Source organism: Neomonachus schauinslandi, chromosome 5 (assembly GCF_002201575.2).
Source record: "Neomonachus schauinslandi chromosome 5, ASM220157v2, whole genome shotgun sequence".
Taxonomy (NCBI): Eukaryota; Metazoa; Chordata; class Mammalia; order Carnivora; family Phocidae; genus Neomonachus; species Neomonachus schauinslandi.
The window spans coordinates 153,390,894-153,408,840 of record NC_058407.1 but is presented as its reverse complement, the minus strand read 5'-3'; the positions used below and the strand labels follow the sequence as shown (position 1 = coordinate 153,408,840).

Genomic DNA, 17,947 nt, shown 5'->3' with positions numbered 1-17,947 from the left:
GACTTGGATATTAAAATAAGTATGACTAAAGATCTGCTCACCAGGAGGCCCCCCATTTGAGTTACGTTCACTTCTGGGTCCCAAAGAAGGAAAAGGTGGAAAGAGAACACCTGTTTCCCAGCCTTCAGTTCGGAGAAAACCCACATACTTGTTCCTCTGAAAACTACTGAAACGCAGAAAATATTTTACCTATAAGGAGGAAAAAGAAACAATATCTGTAAATGAAAAAATAATTAAGAATGAGAAACAAAAGGAAGTTAAAGAAAAATTGCACATGTGCGATTCTGAGGCAGAGTATCAAGCACTAAGTAGATTCTGAACATCAGCCAATGGAGCAGACTTGTTGTGTGGCTACTGTGGGTTTGTGGTAAGCAAACAGTGGCAACTTGCACACAATTGCCAATGTCTCTTTCCCAAAATAGACAGCTGGCATGCATACTGAAATGAAACATACAAAAAGGTGTTGCTAATTTCTCTTCCCATTATGTCAGCCAAGTGTTCCAAGAGGAAAATCTCTTCCTCTCCTAAAAGTGATTATAACCTAAGAATCCCACATGAATACAGAGGAGAAATGTGAAAGTATAAATGTGGAATACTGCATAATTTCATTATTAAATGAAAAGATAATACTAATTCTAGAGAACTAAGTAAAAATTTCAAGGTAGATCATGCTGGGTCTAAGTAGCTTTACAAGACAGCAAATGGTCCAGCAGTTGCCTAAAGTCAGGGGTCAGACCAGAGAAATCAGTAACACCAGATGGGGCAGACACATACCATAAACTTAGGTAAATATTAATATACTCGGTTATCAAGACAAAAGCTTTAGACACTTATTGCATGTTCAAGGATTAAGACATAGCACCTGTTCCTCAAGGAGCTCAAATTCTAGTTGAGACAACATATATATTTACATTATAGTAAATTCAGTGATAGTAATATGTACAGGGCATTTATAGGAGAATGAAGGAGGAAAGGGATGGGTGTGGTTAGGAGAGTCACTGTACTGTGAGTCATAGCAATGCTAAGGGTAAGAGTGAGCCAAGTGGCCTGGGCAGTTGGGAGACCGTACAAGGTGAAGTTTGAAACTGTACCAAAAACATTCTGACCACACTCTATGTATCCACTGATGAGTCTACATCAGCATCACGTACACTGAATCAGTAACTTGAGGGAATTTTATATACATGAAAGGAATGAGGGAATGATGGGACAGAACGGAAGATACCTACAACTCTACTTACAACCCAGTGGTTTTCCTTACTTTTTCATTCCACTGACAACTATCTGTTTCTTAAATGTAGAATTATAGCTCCATGCATACATCTGTACCATACTTTGGTTATTTCCCTCAACACCAGGGACACCAAGTTCAAAGCACAGTCCTCGTCTCTCCTTCTTGGAAGTTGTTATCAGAATCTTTCTTGAGTCTGCCTATGTCCTAATTCTGTTTCTGCTTGGCTAAGGCTTAACACTATTTTCCAGATTTAGATTTTGGAGAAAAATGATGAGATTCAGTCAAAAGAAAGAGGAACATTTTCATGTTGTATTTTAACATGCTTTAACATCTCAGGTCTTGACCTGGGAAATGTGCATTTACTTCACCATCATGCACAGAACTGGAGACAGCTGCCATAATCTGATACAGTGGTCAAGGTCAACGTCTCATATGATTCTGATTTATAAGGAGAAAACCTAGTATGTGGTAAATTTGATTCTTCCCCCATCAACATAAAGCTCTGGCTAAATAAAGGCACAGACACAGAAATTAGATGTGGATTTAAATCTCTGCTCTACTATGTATAAGCAGTATGATTTTGGGTAAGTTGCAGTCTCCTCACTTAATAAAGGAAATAATTATGCCTCTACTTCATTAAGCCTCAGAAACTGGAAGTACACTTATGAGGTTTCTACATTAAAAATCTCTTACCTTAAATGGCAGGGGATCATCACTATTTTGGAACTCATGGTCAAAAATAATAGCAACCAACACTTTTTTAGAGTTATTCTCTTGCTTAACATAGTCTTCAAAATCTCTTTCTGAAGAAAAGCCTTGAACTGTAGAGAGAAAAAGATCGAATATGTGAGTTGTCCACATAAAGGCAAACTATCTGACTGCTTTTTCTATCTATAAGATGGGAAAATGCTTTACATGGATGAAAGACTATCAAAATATAAATTTCAAAACATTGCTGCTCAAACACTGGTATAACAAACTAATGGATATTAGGAGTGAATAAAAATTTTTAAGAGTTTTAAGAGTTTTGGGTGCCTGGGTGGCTCAGTTGGTTAAGCGTCTGCTTTCGGCTCAGGGTCCTGGGATCAAGCCCCGCATCAGGCTCCCTGCTCAGTGGGGAGTCTGCTTTTCCCTCTCCCTCTAACCCTCCCCCCACTTGTGCTCTCACTCTCTCTCAAAATAAATAAAATCTTTAAAAAAAAAGAGTTTTAAAAGTTTTATGACAAGTTTAAAATATAATTAATCATTATAATAACTGCACAGTGAAATAAGGTAAGGAAGAGGGATATTTCCAATGTGTTTTGAAATTTCCACCTTGGAAGGAAATAACAAAATTGACTCATGCAATCTATTCAAAGTCCTAGAAGACGGGAATCTATAATATCTGATTAAAAAATAACTCAGAAGTTGAAGAATGAAACAACTTCACAATTTTAATATTTAAGGTGATTATGTATCATAATCATTAGTTTTTGTATAGTTGGGAAGTGCCAAGGATGCCACACTTTTCTCAGGGTGAGCATAGCTGGGATATAAATCCCAAAGCTGTAAGTAGGATCTCAGGGACTGGAATCAGATTTGCACCTACACAAGGTGACCAGAAGCAGGATGAAACAAAGTCCTCAGAGAATTTAAATGATTAAAGCTGGAAAAACAAAGTCCACTAAGTTAAACAAAACAAAACAACATAGGAACACAGCTAGAAATAGAATCTAATATCGAAAGTCCACTGTGAACAAAGTGAAGTGTGTACAAGCGGGTAGTGAGGCACACTTTGGGGCACGTAGCCTCTACTTCTGCATCTGAGCCTAACCACTGTCATGCATCTCACCCATGCATCCTTTATGTCCCAGGAACCTCCCCATCCCTTTGCCTTCACCGCTGAGTAGCCACAATTCTTTGTAACTGCCTGGCCATGGTGGCAAGGGCCTAAGGACAGGTCCACCAGTCCGTTTTCATTAATTTAACTGAGCTCCAGGGAAGGTATTACCTACTCAAGCAGGAGTATGAGAAAGAACAGGAGGGAGAGAGAGCTTTGAGTACTTTATGAGGTTAAGACATGTCTTTGCCTCGATTTCTCAGAAAATAGAACTGGAGGGAAATTTATTTCTTATTTATTTTCATTTATTACCTCAGGTGGCTTTATTTTTTCCCCAGCTTTATGAAAAATTGCGTGTACTTACAGTGCAAAAGATGATGACAATGTATGTCTACACTGTGAAATGACTGCCACAATCAAGCTAATTAATATATCCATGACCACACAGTTACCCCTTATGTTATTTTAAAAATTTTCTGCCCAGAATTATTGAGGTATTGCTGATAAATTAAAATTGTATATATGTAGGTTGTATAACATGATTTTAAGGTATACAAAGTGATGTTTTAATATCTGCATACATTGTGAAATAATTACCAAAACCAGGTTAATTAACACACCTATTGCCTTACAGTTACCGTCCTTTTTTGTGAGGAAAACACTACAAGATCTACTCTCTGAATAAATTTCATATACACTATACAGTATTGTTAACTACAGTCACCATGTACATTAGATTGCCAGGACTTATTTATCTTTATAACTGAAAGTTCATAAGACTTGACCAACATCTCCCCATTTTCTCCACCTACCCTCACGTCCAGAAACCATGCAACCATGATTATTTTTTTTCTCAAACCATGATTCTACTCTGCTTCTGTGAGCTCAACATTTTTAGATAACACACATATAAGTAATATAATACTGCATTTGTCTTTCTGTGTCCAGCTTATTTCACTTAGCATAATGACCTCCAAACCAACATACTGTTACGAATGACAGGATTTCCTTCCTTTTTGTGGCTGAATAATTACATTTTCTCTATGCATCCATCTGTTGATAGATATGTTGGTTGCTTCTATACCTCATAAATAATGCTGCAATGAATAATTATGAACTTACATACCTTGAAAAAGGGAGATGCACAGGGTGAGGGCCATATTCACCCTGGTATTTTCCCTGAAAGCATTTGCAGAAAGCTGCAGACTTACTGAGCTGAAGAAAAGAGGTGAGAGTTGAGGCTGCCAAAATGGTTGGAACTTGAGAGACAAACTTGCAAAGAGAAGAAAATAGCAGAGAAGTGAAAAATCGGCTTGTAAATTCCCCTGAAGTCACCAGTCAACCCCTTAACTGAGAATGCCTAAGTTCAGACCAGGAAACCAAGAAGATAACAGCAGGTGGCAGGCTACATTGCTGAGCAGGAATTTCAGCAGGCAGGCAATGTTGATGAACCAGAGAATAGAGTTCAAGCCCCACAAAGGTTGAGGAGCCTTCATAAATATTCCAGTTTCCAGACGACACCCTAGACAAGGGGTAAGCTGCAGGAGTAAAGACAAAACTGAAATACAGCACTCCTTACAAAGCCCCAAACCAGATTTCAATGGAATCAAGTCACTCTGTCAGTATTTAAACAACCATCCAGAAGAAAACTTAACCCTCTTTGGATAAAAAAGTATCCTCAAGAGCCTCTAATATTTTTCATCTACAACATCTGTCATTCAATAAAAATATACAAAATATGCTATAAAACAGAACTCAATAACTGAAGCGAAAAAAATATACACAAGTAATCTAGATATCAGAACTTTCTGGCAGGGACTTTAAAGTAACTATGATTAATAGGGTTAATAAAGCTAGAACATTTCTCTAGAGACCTGAAATCTATTAAAAACAGGACAAATGGAAATTCCAGAACAGAGAAATACTTTTAAAAACAATTCAACAGAAAGATCACATGGCCTAAGTTTCAAAATATATAAGCAAAAAGAAATTTTAACATACATACACACACACACACACATATAACCTATTTAGAGCTTGTTTGGAGGTTCTAGCAGGGGAGCGCAGCTACTTGTATACCCTTGACTGAAGAATGGTCCTCCTCTATTGGGGAAGGTCGTCCTCTTCGACCGAGCGCGCAGCTTCGGGAGGGACGCACATGGAGCGGTGAGGGAGGAAGGGGACACCCGCCTAGCCAGCCAGATCAGCCGAATCAACCCTGGCGATCAATGGGGTGACAGATGTCGCAGCCAGATCGCCCTCACATCCACATATAACCTATTTAATACTAACAACAACTAACTGAAAATGTAGTATCTCTCTCAATAACTGAGAGAATAAGCAAACAAAAATAGTAAGAATACATATTTGAAAAGCACTATGATTCACCAACTCGACAACTTCACCTGGGTGGCATTTATACAACACTATAAGCAAAACCTACAGAATACACAGTCTTTACAAATGTTCATGGTACATTTTTCAAAATATACCTTAAGATGGGCATAAAAAATTCTCAAAATTTCAAAGAACTGAAATCCTAGAATATACTCTGATTCAAGTAAATTAAAATAGAAATAAAAAAAACAGAAAGAGAACAACAAATTCCAAATGTGTTGAAGTAAAGTAATATATTTCTAAGAATCCCACACATCAAATAAGATATCAGAATGGAAATTACAAAATATTTTGGGTAACCCAAAGTGGCTTCCAGGACTACATTTATTGGGATATTTGTGGTTATATACTTTAAAAATTATTGGGAATTTTGCAATCTTCTGCTTCACTGTTTTTTTTTAATAAGTTATGTTTTGAGATGGCATCTACTCTCAAGGACCCTCAAATTCTTGAGAGACAACAAAAAGTTGAAAAAATATATTACCGAGTACACGTATGTGTTTAAAGGAAGGGGCACTAGAGGGATGCTCACCGAACTTCTGATAGCGTTTCTCCCTGGGAGAAAGAGGAGAGAAACTGAGAATATGAGGGGAAGCTCACTGGGGGGCTTTTAAGGTAACTGTATGTAGCTTGAGTCTTCTCTAACGCATTCATATATGTCTTGTGTAACATTTTTATATGAACAAAGTTTGAAATAACTGACCACTGAGCGCGCATCTAGAATGAGGGCCCATGCTTATGCTGTGCCTCTGTGTTCCTGTGGCACACCATCGTAGCCCTGGGGTCATACTTACCCAGGTTTAAGAAGCACAACCAGAAACAAGGAAGACGGTATCACAGAATTGGATAGTAACCTAAAATAATATAAACTGATTATCTAATTTTTAAATATTACTATTTGTTTTGGGCTCTAGGAGAAAATATTTTATATGAATTTAACTCTCAAGTATAACAAAGTGTATAATATTATACCTAGGAGGTTACTATCTGGTTATGAGGATATATCCTACAATGTTTTACTTAGGAGATTAATGCCCAGTTAAAAGGTTATACAAGTGTCTTCACTGAAACCCAATTTAATAATACATTTTTTTAAAAAACTTTAATTTCTAACCTGAGAAATTATAATGTAAATCCCTTTTCACGAGTTCAATGATGCCCTTTACCACAACACTTTTGGAAGGCACGAAAGCCAGTTCCCAATGACCAGGAAAAGTGATGGCCGTTCCAAGGAATGCAGGCAACTCATCAACAGGCTGAAGAGAGTAATTGAAAGGCCCAGACTTCTTTATAATCAAAAATTTGCGTGTTAACAAAAGTGTACTAGCAAATAGCAATGTTAGGATGAGTTCCACAAATAACGCCACTAATTGCCGTCTCTAAGAGATAGAAAAAAAAAAAAGATTATGGTAAGTGTCGTATGAGTCCATTACATCTGCAAATGCCTAAATGTTTTATATTAACAGACACTTCTTAAAAGAAAATACATAGATGGCAAAAAAAAAGAACAGCTTCATTCTATAATATAGCATTAGTTTCCTGAACCATTTTTTTCTCTCCTTTCTACATGTCATTCTGCTATTATTTCACTCTGTAAGGACTCTTCATATTTGGAAGAGATACCCCCAGCCCTAGAACTGAGAAAAATACAACAATATAAACTGAAATGCAGTGATCAGGCTGTAAGAATTTTCCCATTGTGGTCTCTTGGCTGTTGCAAAAATCCTATAGAGAGCTCAACTTACCTTTAAAATAAAATTCTTCCACAGAAGACCCATAAATTTGTAAAACCATAAGAAATCCATTCTTCAACTCTATGGAGGGAGTAAAGATTTTACAAAAAGAAATTAAGATTATATAACAAAATGTAAATTTTAGACAAATAAATTACTTAAATTTGAATTGCTTCCTTTTCTAATCAAGCTTAGAGGATGACAAAAAGAAACAATAAGCATTTGAAATATTTGAGAAGCTTTTTATCCTACATCCTTACTCAGTATCTTCTGAGTTTCTAATATTTATAAAACTTCAAGCACAAAACAAAGATCAGTAAGTTATTGATGCAAGTTTCCAGGTAAATTTGACCAGTACCTTTACCAAAATACTAATTAAGAAATAATACAAAAAAATCAGCAGCAGCAGCAAAAAGACAAAATGGTATGTGAAATCACATCACAGCTATAATCCCAAAATGCCACTCAACAATTAGCAAGATTGAAAGTACCTCCATTAATAACATTGCTAATGGGAACAGATTCATTCTTATATTTCACGAATATTTGCTGAATATCTATTAAGTGATATGTTAAGTGTAGGTGTATAATGGGAAACATAACAAATAAAACCCTTCCTTCATGGTGTGCGTGTCATGGCAGGCTATTAATAACCCAGGAGCTGAAGTTGAACCATCTAGGCTGATTCCCAGGCTTTACCACTATCTGTGTGATCTTGAAAACTTGACTTAAATTCTTGCAGCTACCAGGGAGAGAGCTAAAATTCAGGGCCTGGAAGGGGAGACATTATTTTAGGACCTTACCTTATAAATAATGATGATAGTGAAGGAGACTGGCCTTCCCAGGAACTGCAGGCCAATTTCAAATTTCAATCTTTGATACCAGATGAAGGTATCCCATATTACAAATGCCTACAGGTGCCTAATATAAGAAAATAAATCCTCTCTGAAGAAAAAAAATATCCTGGAGAGTTAGCTATTCCTCCAATTTTTCTGCATATAATATCTGGTACTCCTTACATCTGGGGTGGAGTTATCTGGACCAAAATTTAAAATACCTATGCTTACCATTTTCAAGGCAAAAAACATAGAACGTTTAGAAATTCCACAAAAGGACATTAGATTAGGATCTCAAAGGTTGGAGGAAGAAGGTCTCCTAGACCTAAGCATAAAAGCTAAACCATAAAATACAAGAAAATAGATAGGAGAATATCTTTGTGGCCTTGGACACACAGAAATTTCCTAAAGTGAATGAAAAAATTACAAGCCATAAAAAAGGGCTTCATCAAAATTTAAATTTCTGCTAATCAAAAAATACCATTGTGAAAATAAGAAGGAAAGCCGCAGAAGGGAATAAAACATTTCTAACACATTTACCTAATAAAAGACTTATATCCAGAATATATAAAGCATTGCCACAAGCCAGTAATAAAAATATGACAACCCAAATTTTTAAAAATTGGAAAGACTTTAGAAAGACATTTAAAAAAATATGAGACATCAAGATGGTGACCTAAGTCATTCTCAACATCATTCTTCCTTCAAGAAGACCAGCTAGTAACTATCCATAGACAAGACACCATTATGAAAACCCCAGAACCAGGCTGACCTGTGTGGGTGGCCCCATCTGGCCAGAGAGCCCAGTGGACAGTTCTATCTGATTCAGATCCAAAGCTAATGAGCCCTACTGGCCATGGAGCCTATCCTATGACCCCATCCATGAAAGGAAGCAAACTGGTTCAGCCACTATGGAATGCAGTATGAAAATTTCTCAAATAATTAAAAACAGATCTACCATACGACACTACAATTCCACTTCTGGGTATTTATCCAAAGGAAATGAAATCACTATCTCAGAAACATATCTGTACTGCCATGTTCATTGCAGCAATATTCACAAAAGCCATGGAAACAACCTAAGTGTCCATCAACAGATGAATGGATAAAGAAAATATGATATGTAAAAACACTCTATCTTCAAAAAAAGAGAAAATACGGCATGTATATGCAATGGAATATGATTCAGCCATAAAAAGGAAATACAATAATGATATCAACAATATGGATAATACTTGAGGGCATTAGGGTAAGTAAAATAAGAGACAGAAATACAAATACTGTATGATCTCACTTATATGTGGAATCTGAAAAAGTAGAATTTAGATTGGTGAATGCTTAGACAAGGGATGGGAATGAGGGAAATAGGTGAAAATGGTCAAAAAGTACAAACTTCCAGTTAGAAAATTAGTAAATTCTGGGGATGTAATGTACAGCATGGTGACTATAGTTCATAATATTGTATTATATATTTGAAAGTTGCTGAGGGAATAAATCTAAAAGCTCTCACGACACACAAAAAACTGTAACTATGTGAGGTGATGTGTTAACTAAGTTTATTGTGGTAATCATTTACAATATAAACATACGTCAAATCATCACACTGTACACCTTAAACTTATACAATGTTTTATGTCAAGTATATACATTAAATCTGGAGAGGGGAAGATGTATATATTGCCAAAAAGCACAGAAAACTGATTTTAAAATGGACTAAAGTCCTTAACATACAGCTCACCATAGAAGGCATACAGATGACAAGCATATGAAGGGAGATGAACCATGAGAGACTATGGACTCCGAGAAACAAACTGAGGGTTTTAGAGGGGAGGGGGATGGGGGATGGGTTAGCCTGGTGATGGGTATTAAGGAGGGCACATATTGCATGGAGCACTGGGTGTTACACGAAAACAATGAATCATGGAATGCTACACCAAAAACTAATGATGTACTGTATGGGGACTAACATAATAAAATAAAATAAAAATTTTAAAAAAGCATATGAAAAAAATGTTCCATATCATTTATCATTCAGTAAATGCAAATTAAAATAACAATGAGATACCACTACACATCTATCAGAACCAAAATCCATAGCACTAATGATACCAAATGTGAAAAGTATATAGAGCAAGAGAAACTCTCATTCATTGCTAGTGGGAATGTTAAATATGTAACCACTTTGGAATGGAAGAGAATTTGGCAGTTTTCTACAAAACTCAACATACTCTTACCATACAGTCCAGCAATTACAGTCCTTGGTATTTACACAAAGGAGTTGAAAAACATATGTCCATACAAAAACTTTCACAGGGATGCTTATAGCAGCTTTACTCATAATTTACAAAACTTATGAGCAACCAAGATATCTTTCAGTAGATGAATGGATAAATATACTGTAGTATACCCAGACAACAGAATATTATTCAGTGCTAAAAAGAAATGAGGTATCAAGCCATGAAACGACATGGAAAAACCTTAAATGCATAATGCTAAATGAAAGAAGCCAATCTGGAAAGGCTACATACTATATGATTCCAACTATATGACATTCAAGAAAAAGCAACACTATAGACACAGGATAAAAAGATCAGTGGTTCCTAGGGTTTGGGGGTGGAGGGAACAGGAATGAATAGATGGAGCCCAAAGAATTTTTAGGGAAGTGAAATTATTCTATATAGACACTAGCCCAGTGGATACATGTCATTATATACAACCAACCCATAGAATGTATAACAGCGAAAGTGAACCCTAATGTAAACCATGGACTTTGGATGATAATGATGTGTAGGTGTAAGATTCATCAATTTTAACAAACATTACACCCTGGTGAGGGAGTGGTGTGAGGGAAGCTACACATGCATGCGGGTTGTGGGTATATGGGAAATCGCTACACCTTTCCTCAATTTCGCTGTGAACCTAAAACTGCTCTTAAAAAAAGTAAAATATTAACAAAAAAGCACAGGAAAAACTTCTCAACATCGTAAGTCATCAGTGAAGTACAAATAAAACCAAAATGAGATACCTCAACATACACACTAAAAAGACAACACATAACATTTGAGAAGATGCAAAGCAAAAAGTCTCATCAATTACTGGTGGAAGTACAAAATGATACACATACCTTGGAAAGGCTCAGCAGTTTCTTTTTTAATTGTTATTTATTTTTTAAATTCCAGTTCAATTAACACAGTGTTATATTAGTTTCAGGTGTACAATATAGTGATTCAGCAATTGTATACATTACTCAGTGCTCATTATGATAAGCGTGCTCTTAATCTCCATTATCTTTTTCACCCTTATCCCCAACCACCTCCCCTCTGGTAACCACCAGTTAGTTCCATATAGTCAAGAGCCTTTTTTAGTTTATCTCTTTTTTTTATTCCTTTGTTTCTTAAATTCCACATATGAGTGAAATCATATGGTATTTGTCTTCTCTGACTTCACTTAGCATTATACTCTCTAGCTCTATCCATGTCACTGCAAATGGCCAGATTTTCATTCTTTTCTACGGCTGAGTAATATTCCATCATATATATATACACATATCTCACATCTTCTTTATCCTTTCATCTATCAATGGACACTTGGAGTGCTCCCATAAGTTGGCTATGGCAAATAATGCTGCAGTAAACATGGGTGCATATATCTTTCCAAATTAATGTTTTCATTTTCTTTAAATAAATACCCAGTAGTGGAATTACTGGATCATTATGATAATTCCATTTTTATTTTTTTAAGTTTTCTTTTTAAGTTTTAATTTAAATTCCAGTTAGTTAAGATACAGTGTAATATTAATTTCAGGTGTACAATAGTGATTCAACAATTGTATAGAACACCCAGTGATCATCACAACAACTGCACTCCTTAATCCCTATCACCTATTTAACCCATCCCCCCATCCACCTCCCCTCCAGTAACCCTCAGTTTGTTCTCTATAGTTAAGAGTCTGTTTCTTGGTTTGCCTCTTTTCCCCTTTGCTTGTTCTTTCTTAAATTTCACATATGAGTGGGGGCGCCTGGGTGGCTCAGTCAGTTGAGCATCCAACTCTTGGTTTTGGCTTGAGTCATGATCTCAGGATCCTGAGAATTGAGCCCTGTGTTGGGCTCAGCACGGAGTCTACTTGTCCCTTTCCCTCTGCTCCTCACCCCCCCACCCACTCTCTCGCTCTCTCTCAAATAGATATGGTATTTGTCTTTCTCTTATTTTACTTAGCATAATACTCTCTAGCTCCAACCACATCATTGCAAATGGCTAGATTTCATTCTTTTTTATGGCTGAGTAATATACCAGTGTGTGTGTGTGTGTGTGTGTGTGTGTGTGTGTGTACGTACCACTTCTTTATCCACTCATCAGTTGATGAACATTTTGGCTCTTTCTATAGTTTGGCTATTGTAGATAATGCTGTTGTAAACATCAGGGTGCATGTATCCCTTTGAATTAGTACTCCTGTGCCCTTTGGGTAAATACTTAGTAGTGCAATTGATGGATCAAAGGATAGTTCTATTTTTAACTTTCTGAGTCACCTCCATACTGTTTCCAGTGTGGCTGCACCAGTTTACATTCCCACTAACAGTGCAAGAGGATTCCCCTTTCTCCACATCCTCACCAATACCTATTGTTTCTTGTGTGGTTAATTTTAGCCATTCTGACAGGTGTGAGGTGATATCTCATCATAGTTTTGATTTGCATTTCCCTGATGATGAGTGATGTTGAGCATCTTTTCATGTGTCTGTTGGCAAACTAGATGTCTTCTCTGGAGAAATGTCTGTTCATGTCTTCTGCCCATTTTTCAATTGGATTATTTGTTGTTTGGGTGTTGAGTTGTATCAGTTCTTTATATATTTTGGATATTAACTCTTTATTGGATTTGATATTTGCAAATATGCTCTCCCATTCCATAAATCACCTTTTAGTTTTATTGTTTCCTTCACTGTGCAGAAGCTTTATATTTTGATGTAGTCCCAATAGTTTATTTTTGCTTTTATTTCCCTTGCCTCAGGAGACATACCTATAAAAATGTTGTTGGCAGCCAATGTTAGAGACCTTACTGTCTGTGCTCTCTTCTAGGATATTTATGGTTTCAGGACTCACGTTTAGGTCTTTATTCGATTTTGAATTTATTTTTGTGTGTGGTGAAAGACCATGTTCCAGTTTCATTCTTTTACATGTAGCTGACCAGTTTTTCCAACAACATTTGTTGAAGAGACTGTCTTTTTCCCATTGGATAGTCTTCCCTCCTTTTTCAAAGATTAATTCACCATATAGTGGTGGGTTTCTTTCTGGGTTTTCTATTCTGTTCCATTGCTCTGTGTGTCTATTTTTGTGCCAGTACCATACTGTTTCATGATAGCTTTGCAATATAACTTGAAGTCTGGAATTGTGGTATCTCCAGCTTTGCTTTTTCTTTTTCAAAACAGCTTTGGCTGTTTGGGCTTTTTGGTCTAGTTGTGAAAAATCCTGTTGGTATTTTGATAGGGATTTTATTAAATCTGTAGATTGCTTTTGGTAGTATGGACATTTTAACAATAGTTGTTCTTCCAGTCCATGAGCATGGAATGTCTTTTCATTTCTTTGTGTTCTCTTCAATTCTGTCATTAGTGTCTTACAGTTTTCAGAGTGCAGGTCTTTCACCTCTTTGATTAGGTTTATTTCTAGGTATCTAGGTATCCATCTAATTTAATTTTTCTACAAAATTGATAAACATCTAGCCAGACTTAACAAGACAAGAAAAAGGGCCCAAATAAATAAAATTACAAATAAGAGAGAAAGAAGAACCAACACTACAAAAATAAGAATTATAAGAAAATATTAAGAAAAATTATATGTCAACAAACTGGACAACCTAAAAGAAAGGGATAAATACCTAAAAACATATAACCTCCCAAACTGAATTAAGAAAAAAACAGAACCAATTTGAACCAATTGCCAGCAATGAAAGTGAATCAGTAATCAAAAAACTCTCAACAATTTACAATTGCACCAAAGACAATAAAATACCTAATGGTCCAAGAACTTTTTTCTCTTGCTCCAAGGACTAGAGAACAACACCTAAGCCTAAAAAAACAGAGGCCAGTTCTTTCCCTTTATCCTTTCTAGGATAAAACAACAGATATGAAGTTATGCACAAAGAGGAAAAGCAGTTTCCCAGTGTCCTGTCAACCCACCTCCTTCACTATTCCCCAGATAGATATGGAAGAATCTTAGGGCAGAAGAGGTCTGACTCCAAAAGAGCGTAGTGAGGAAACCACCTTACCCTCAATATTCTGTCCCTTGTTAAAATGAAAAACAATCAGAGAACAGCCTTGGAAATTCACTGAGCAGACAAAACCAATTTAAACATACAAAGCTTAATTTAGCTAGGCTAACGGAACCTCACTCACTTCTTGCTTATGCCTCTGGAAATCATATGCAAAACTTAAAACTGTTTCCCAAAATTGTTATGATAACCACTAGCCGTTTCCTATCATTTAAGATATTCTAATACCATAACAAATCACTATGAAGAATAAACAGTCATTGCCTTCTCACACTATAAGCTGCTTTATGACAATTAATCCAATCACTCCATGTTTTGCTTTGAGTGCTCACAGTTCATGAACTGTCTTTTTGGTGTATGCACAAAACTTTTAGTAATTACTACTTCAGTGATTCATTGGTTTTACCTCTACTATTTCTGAACTTTTAACACCCTAAATACTAAATGCACTGCCACTCCTGTCCATCCCAAACTTGGATGCAACACTGAGGTGGGAGGGAAAGGAGGAGGAAGTTGAAGGGACATGAACCTAGTGTGTCTAAAAACTTTTAGGGCAACCTATTAATGTGTGGGCTCTCAAAAAACAATTAAATGGAGTTACTGAAAATTAAGCCATTACACTGCTTACAGTCCTAAAGTCTTAGAATGAGATTTAGACTCACTACAGTTTATTGCCTTTTCTGAAAAGCACTGAGCTGTTCTGAATGAAACACAGCAGCTTTCTTAATTCTGCTAAAACAGAGGTATCTTTCCTTTTAAATCTTCTGCCTACTTTGCATAAAATGAGGGGACCAAGATGGCTTGAATGTTCCTCTGAGCTGGACTAATACTATACATATGGCTCTCCCTGGTTCTAGGTCCTGACCACCCTTTCCTCTGGGCATCTGCTTTAGAAAACCTTTAATTAAACATCCTTTCTCTGTTTAAAACATATATAACTCTTTTTACAAGCCTCTTTTCTGTTTTACAACCCCAAACTCTCTTTCTGAAGGGCCTGGGAGTCATCCTTTGACATGTAATCCTCAAGGAAGATAGCACCCCTATTCCCAGTCTCTGTGGGAGGGTAGGAGCTAGCTTCTAACAGGCACCAACAGCAAACACACACGGCCTAATCACAGAGAACCCGTGAGCAAACTTCAGGAAGTTACTCAAGGTGTTCTACTGGTCAACCTCCCCTCTACAGTCCTCCAGCACATTCCCACTGTCTCACTCAGCCCTCAAACACCTTCCCATCCTTTGTCTCAGCAGAACTGAGCTCAGACTGAGTTCTGGCCTGTCTTCCCAGTTCCTAGAACCGTGCATAAAGTCTTCCTTGCCTGTTTAACTTAGTTCAGCGCAATTTCCGCCCTGGCAGAGGAGAACAAAGACACTGGAGCTTCCTGCAGCACTTAACTTCCATACCCCTTCCTCTATTTCTTGAACGTTTACTACCTCCTGTCAGTTGAAATATTCTAATCACCCTCAGAGATGGGTACAAATAGTAGTATCCAGCTTCTTTTACAGGAGGATACTGAGGCTTAGTGAAATCAAGCAATTTACATTAGGTCATTGCTATAATCTGAATGTCGGTGTCCTCCTCTTCTCCCCAAATTCGTGTGTTAAAATCCTAACCCCAATGTGATGGTATCACCATGAGGGACACGCAGCATGTGATGAGGTCATGAGGATGGAGCCCTGATGAATGGGATTAGTGCCCTTATGACACAGGCCCCAGAGAGCTCCCTTGCTGCCTCCACCATGTGAAGGACACGTTGAGAAGATGCCTGTCTGTGAATCAGAAATCAGGCTCTCACCACACACTGGATCTGCATGGAGCTTTGATCGGAGACTTCCCAGCCTCCAGAACTGTGAGAAATACATTGGTTGTTTTTAAGTCACCCAGCCTACAGTATTCTGTTACGGCAGCCCCAGCTGACTGGGACAGTCACATAGCAAATAAATTCTGGACTCTGCAGGCCTAGACCCACAACACGTGCCTCCAGAGCCCTGGCTTTGAAATACCTGGCACAGCCCAAATAAAAGTTTGTTTAATTTGCTCTCGTTAGCTCCCGTGTGTGTTTCAGGGTCCAGAGAAGGGTCCTTTACTTCCTGTGCTTGTTTTGGTGTTTTTGAGGGGAGGGCACTTTCTCCTCCCTCGGAAGCCCTGGATGCATTCCCCAGAGCAGGGGGACCCGGAGAGGAAAAGGATGGGAGTGAGGTCCAGCGAGGGACACGCAAAACACAGGACGGAGGGTCAACACTGGGTGTGGCGGCCCCTGACGGTCGACAGTGAGGTACAGGTAATATTATAATATGTATATCACGTCCAGGGGGGGTTGGGTATCGTTTTGGAGGGAGCAGAGAGGGCTGTGGACGGTTCCAGTGTATTTGGGGGCTTGGGGGTCTTGGGCGGGGTTCGCACTTACGGGCTCTGCGCTCAGAGCTCAGAGTGCGGCCGGCGGGTCGGCCTCCGGCCTCCCGCCTCCGGCCTCCGGGGGGCAGTCCACGGAGCACCCTCCGCCTCCCCGGGGGAATCTGGGGAGAAGACACCGGGGCGGGGAGGTCCCACACTCACCGCTCAGGCCTCGTAACCGCCACGGCCACACCTCCACCTCCACCTGTGAGGGACACGCGTCACCCGCGGCGCGGTGCCTCCTCCCAACGGCTTCCCCAACCGCCCCGCCGCTGAGCGCGGGAGCGGCCCCGCCACCTCGCGCCCCTTCCTCGCGCATGCGCGCACGCGCCCAGGCCCCACCCGGCCCCGGGACACCTCAGAGCGTGAGGCCTCACTAAACTCTTCCCTCGCGTACTGCCCGAGGCCCCACCGCCCTGAGGGCCCTACGTCGGGCCCGTTCGCTTGCTCCCAGGCTCTTTGCCTCTGCACCCCACTGGACGACCCGACCATTCTCCATCTGTCGCTGGCTCCCCTCTCCCTCATGTGTCGTGGTCACCCTCAGCGGGCCAGTAGCTGGTGGCAGGAAGTGGGAGGAGATTCAGCGGCCGCCGCGCTCCACGGTCTGTGGGGGGTCAACAGATAACTTGCAGAGGCGCAGGCACAGGGGCCCGCAACCCTGCTCCGGGGGCCACTCAGAGCCCCAGACGCGCGGCGAGCCGGCCTAGGGCGCGCCGTCCACGCGCCTCGCCCCGGTGGCATGCGCCGCCTCTGCCCGTGGGCGCTCAGCGCGTGGAGACCCCCACTGCGTCCTCTGCACCGCTGCCCTGACCCGCCAGCCACTCAGTGGGCCTCACCCCCGGACCTCTCTCATGCTGCTCCAGTTCACTGATGGTCGCTTCTCTTGGCGGACCTCCGCCCCAGCCAATACGCACCTCCACTGTAGCTTAATGGTTGGAAGCCCAGGGTCTGGATTCGATCAGAGGGCAAACCTCTTCCCTACTGGACCAGGTATCGGGTTCTGGCCTCTCAGGGCTAAACGGAGCTGGGCTCTTGAGCTGTCAGGTTAAGCTTTGTCAGGAGAGCGTGCTGCATGGACCCTGCAGGACCAAGGGCTGCTGGTCCAGGTTCGGGTGTTTTCTCTTGATTTTTCTTACTATCACCTTGCTGCTGCCAGCAGCAGGGGTGGAGGACATTTCGCGGCATTCACCCTACACCCCCACGCTCATTAACCGTGGATGCTCAGTGACTCTCGCAGGTGCCCCTTCCTAGCACCAGCCTGCCAACAAGCACAGAAA

The 17,947-nt window shown here is 39.6% G+C and overlaps 1 protein-coding gene across 1 annotated transcript in view; it reads right to left on the bottom strand.

The window, feature by feature from the left end:
• LOC110582271 (phospholipid-transporting ATPase ABCA3-like) overlaps positions 1-17,845 on the bottom strand; it is a 142,530-nt gene extending 124,685 nt beyond the window's left edge. The window contains exons 1-4 of the mRNA XM_044915267.1: positions 17,807-17,845; positions 6,565-6,829; positions 1,928-2,055; positions 42-189 (exon numbers count right to left, since the gene is read on the bottom strand). Coding sequence (XP_044771202.1) covers positions 42-189; positions 1,928-2,055; positions 6,565-6,829; positions 17,807-17,845 — 580 coding nt within the window. The remainder of the gene's footprint in view (positions 1-41; positions 190-1,927; positions 2,056-6,564; positions 6,830-17,806) is intronic.
• Positions 17,846-17,947: the final 102 nt, after the last annotated feature.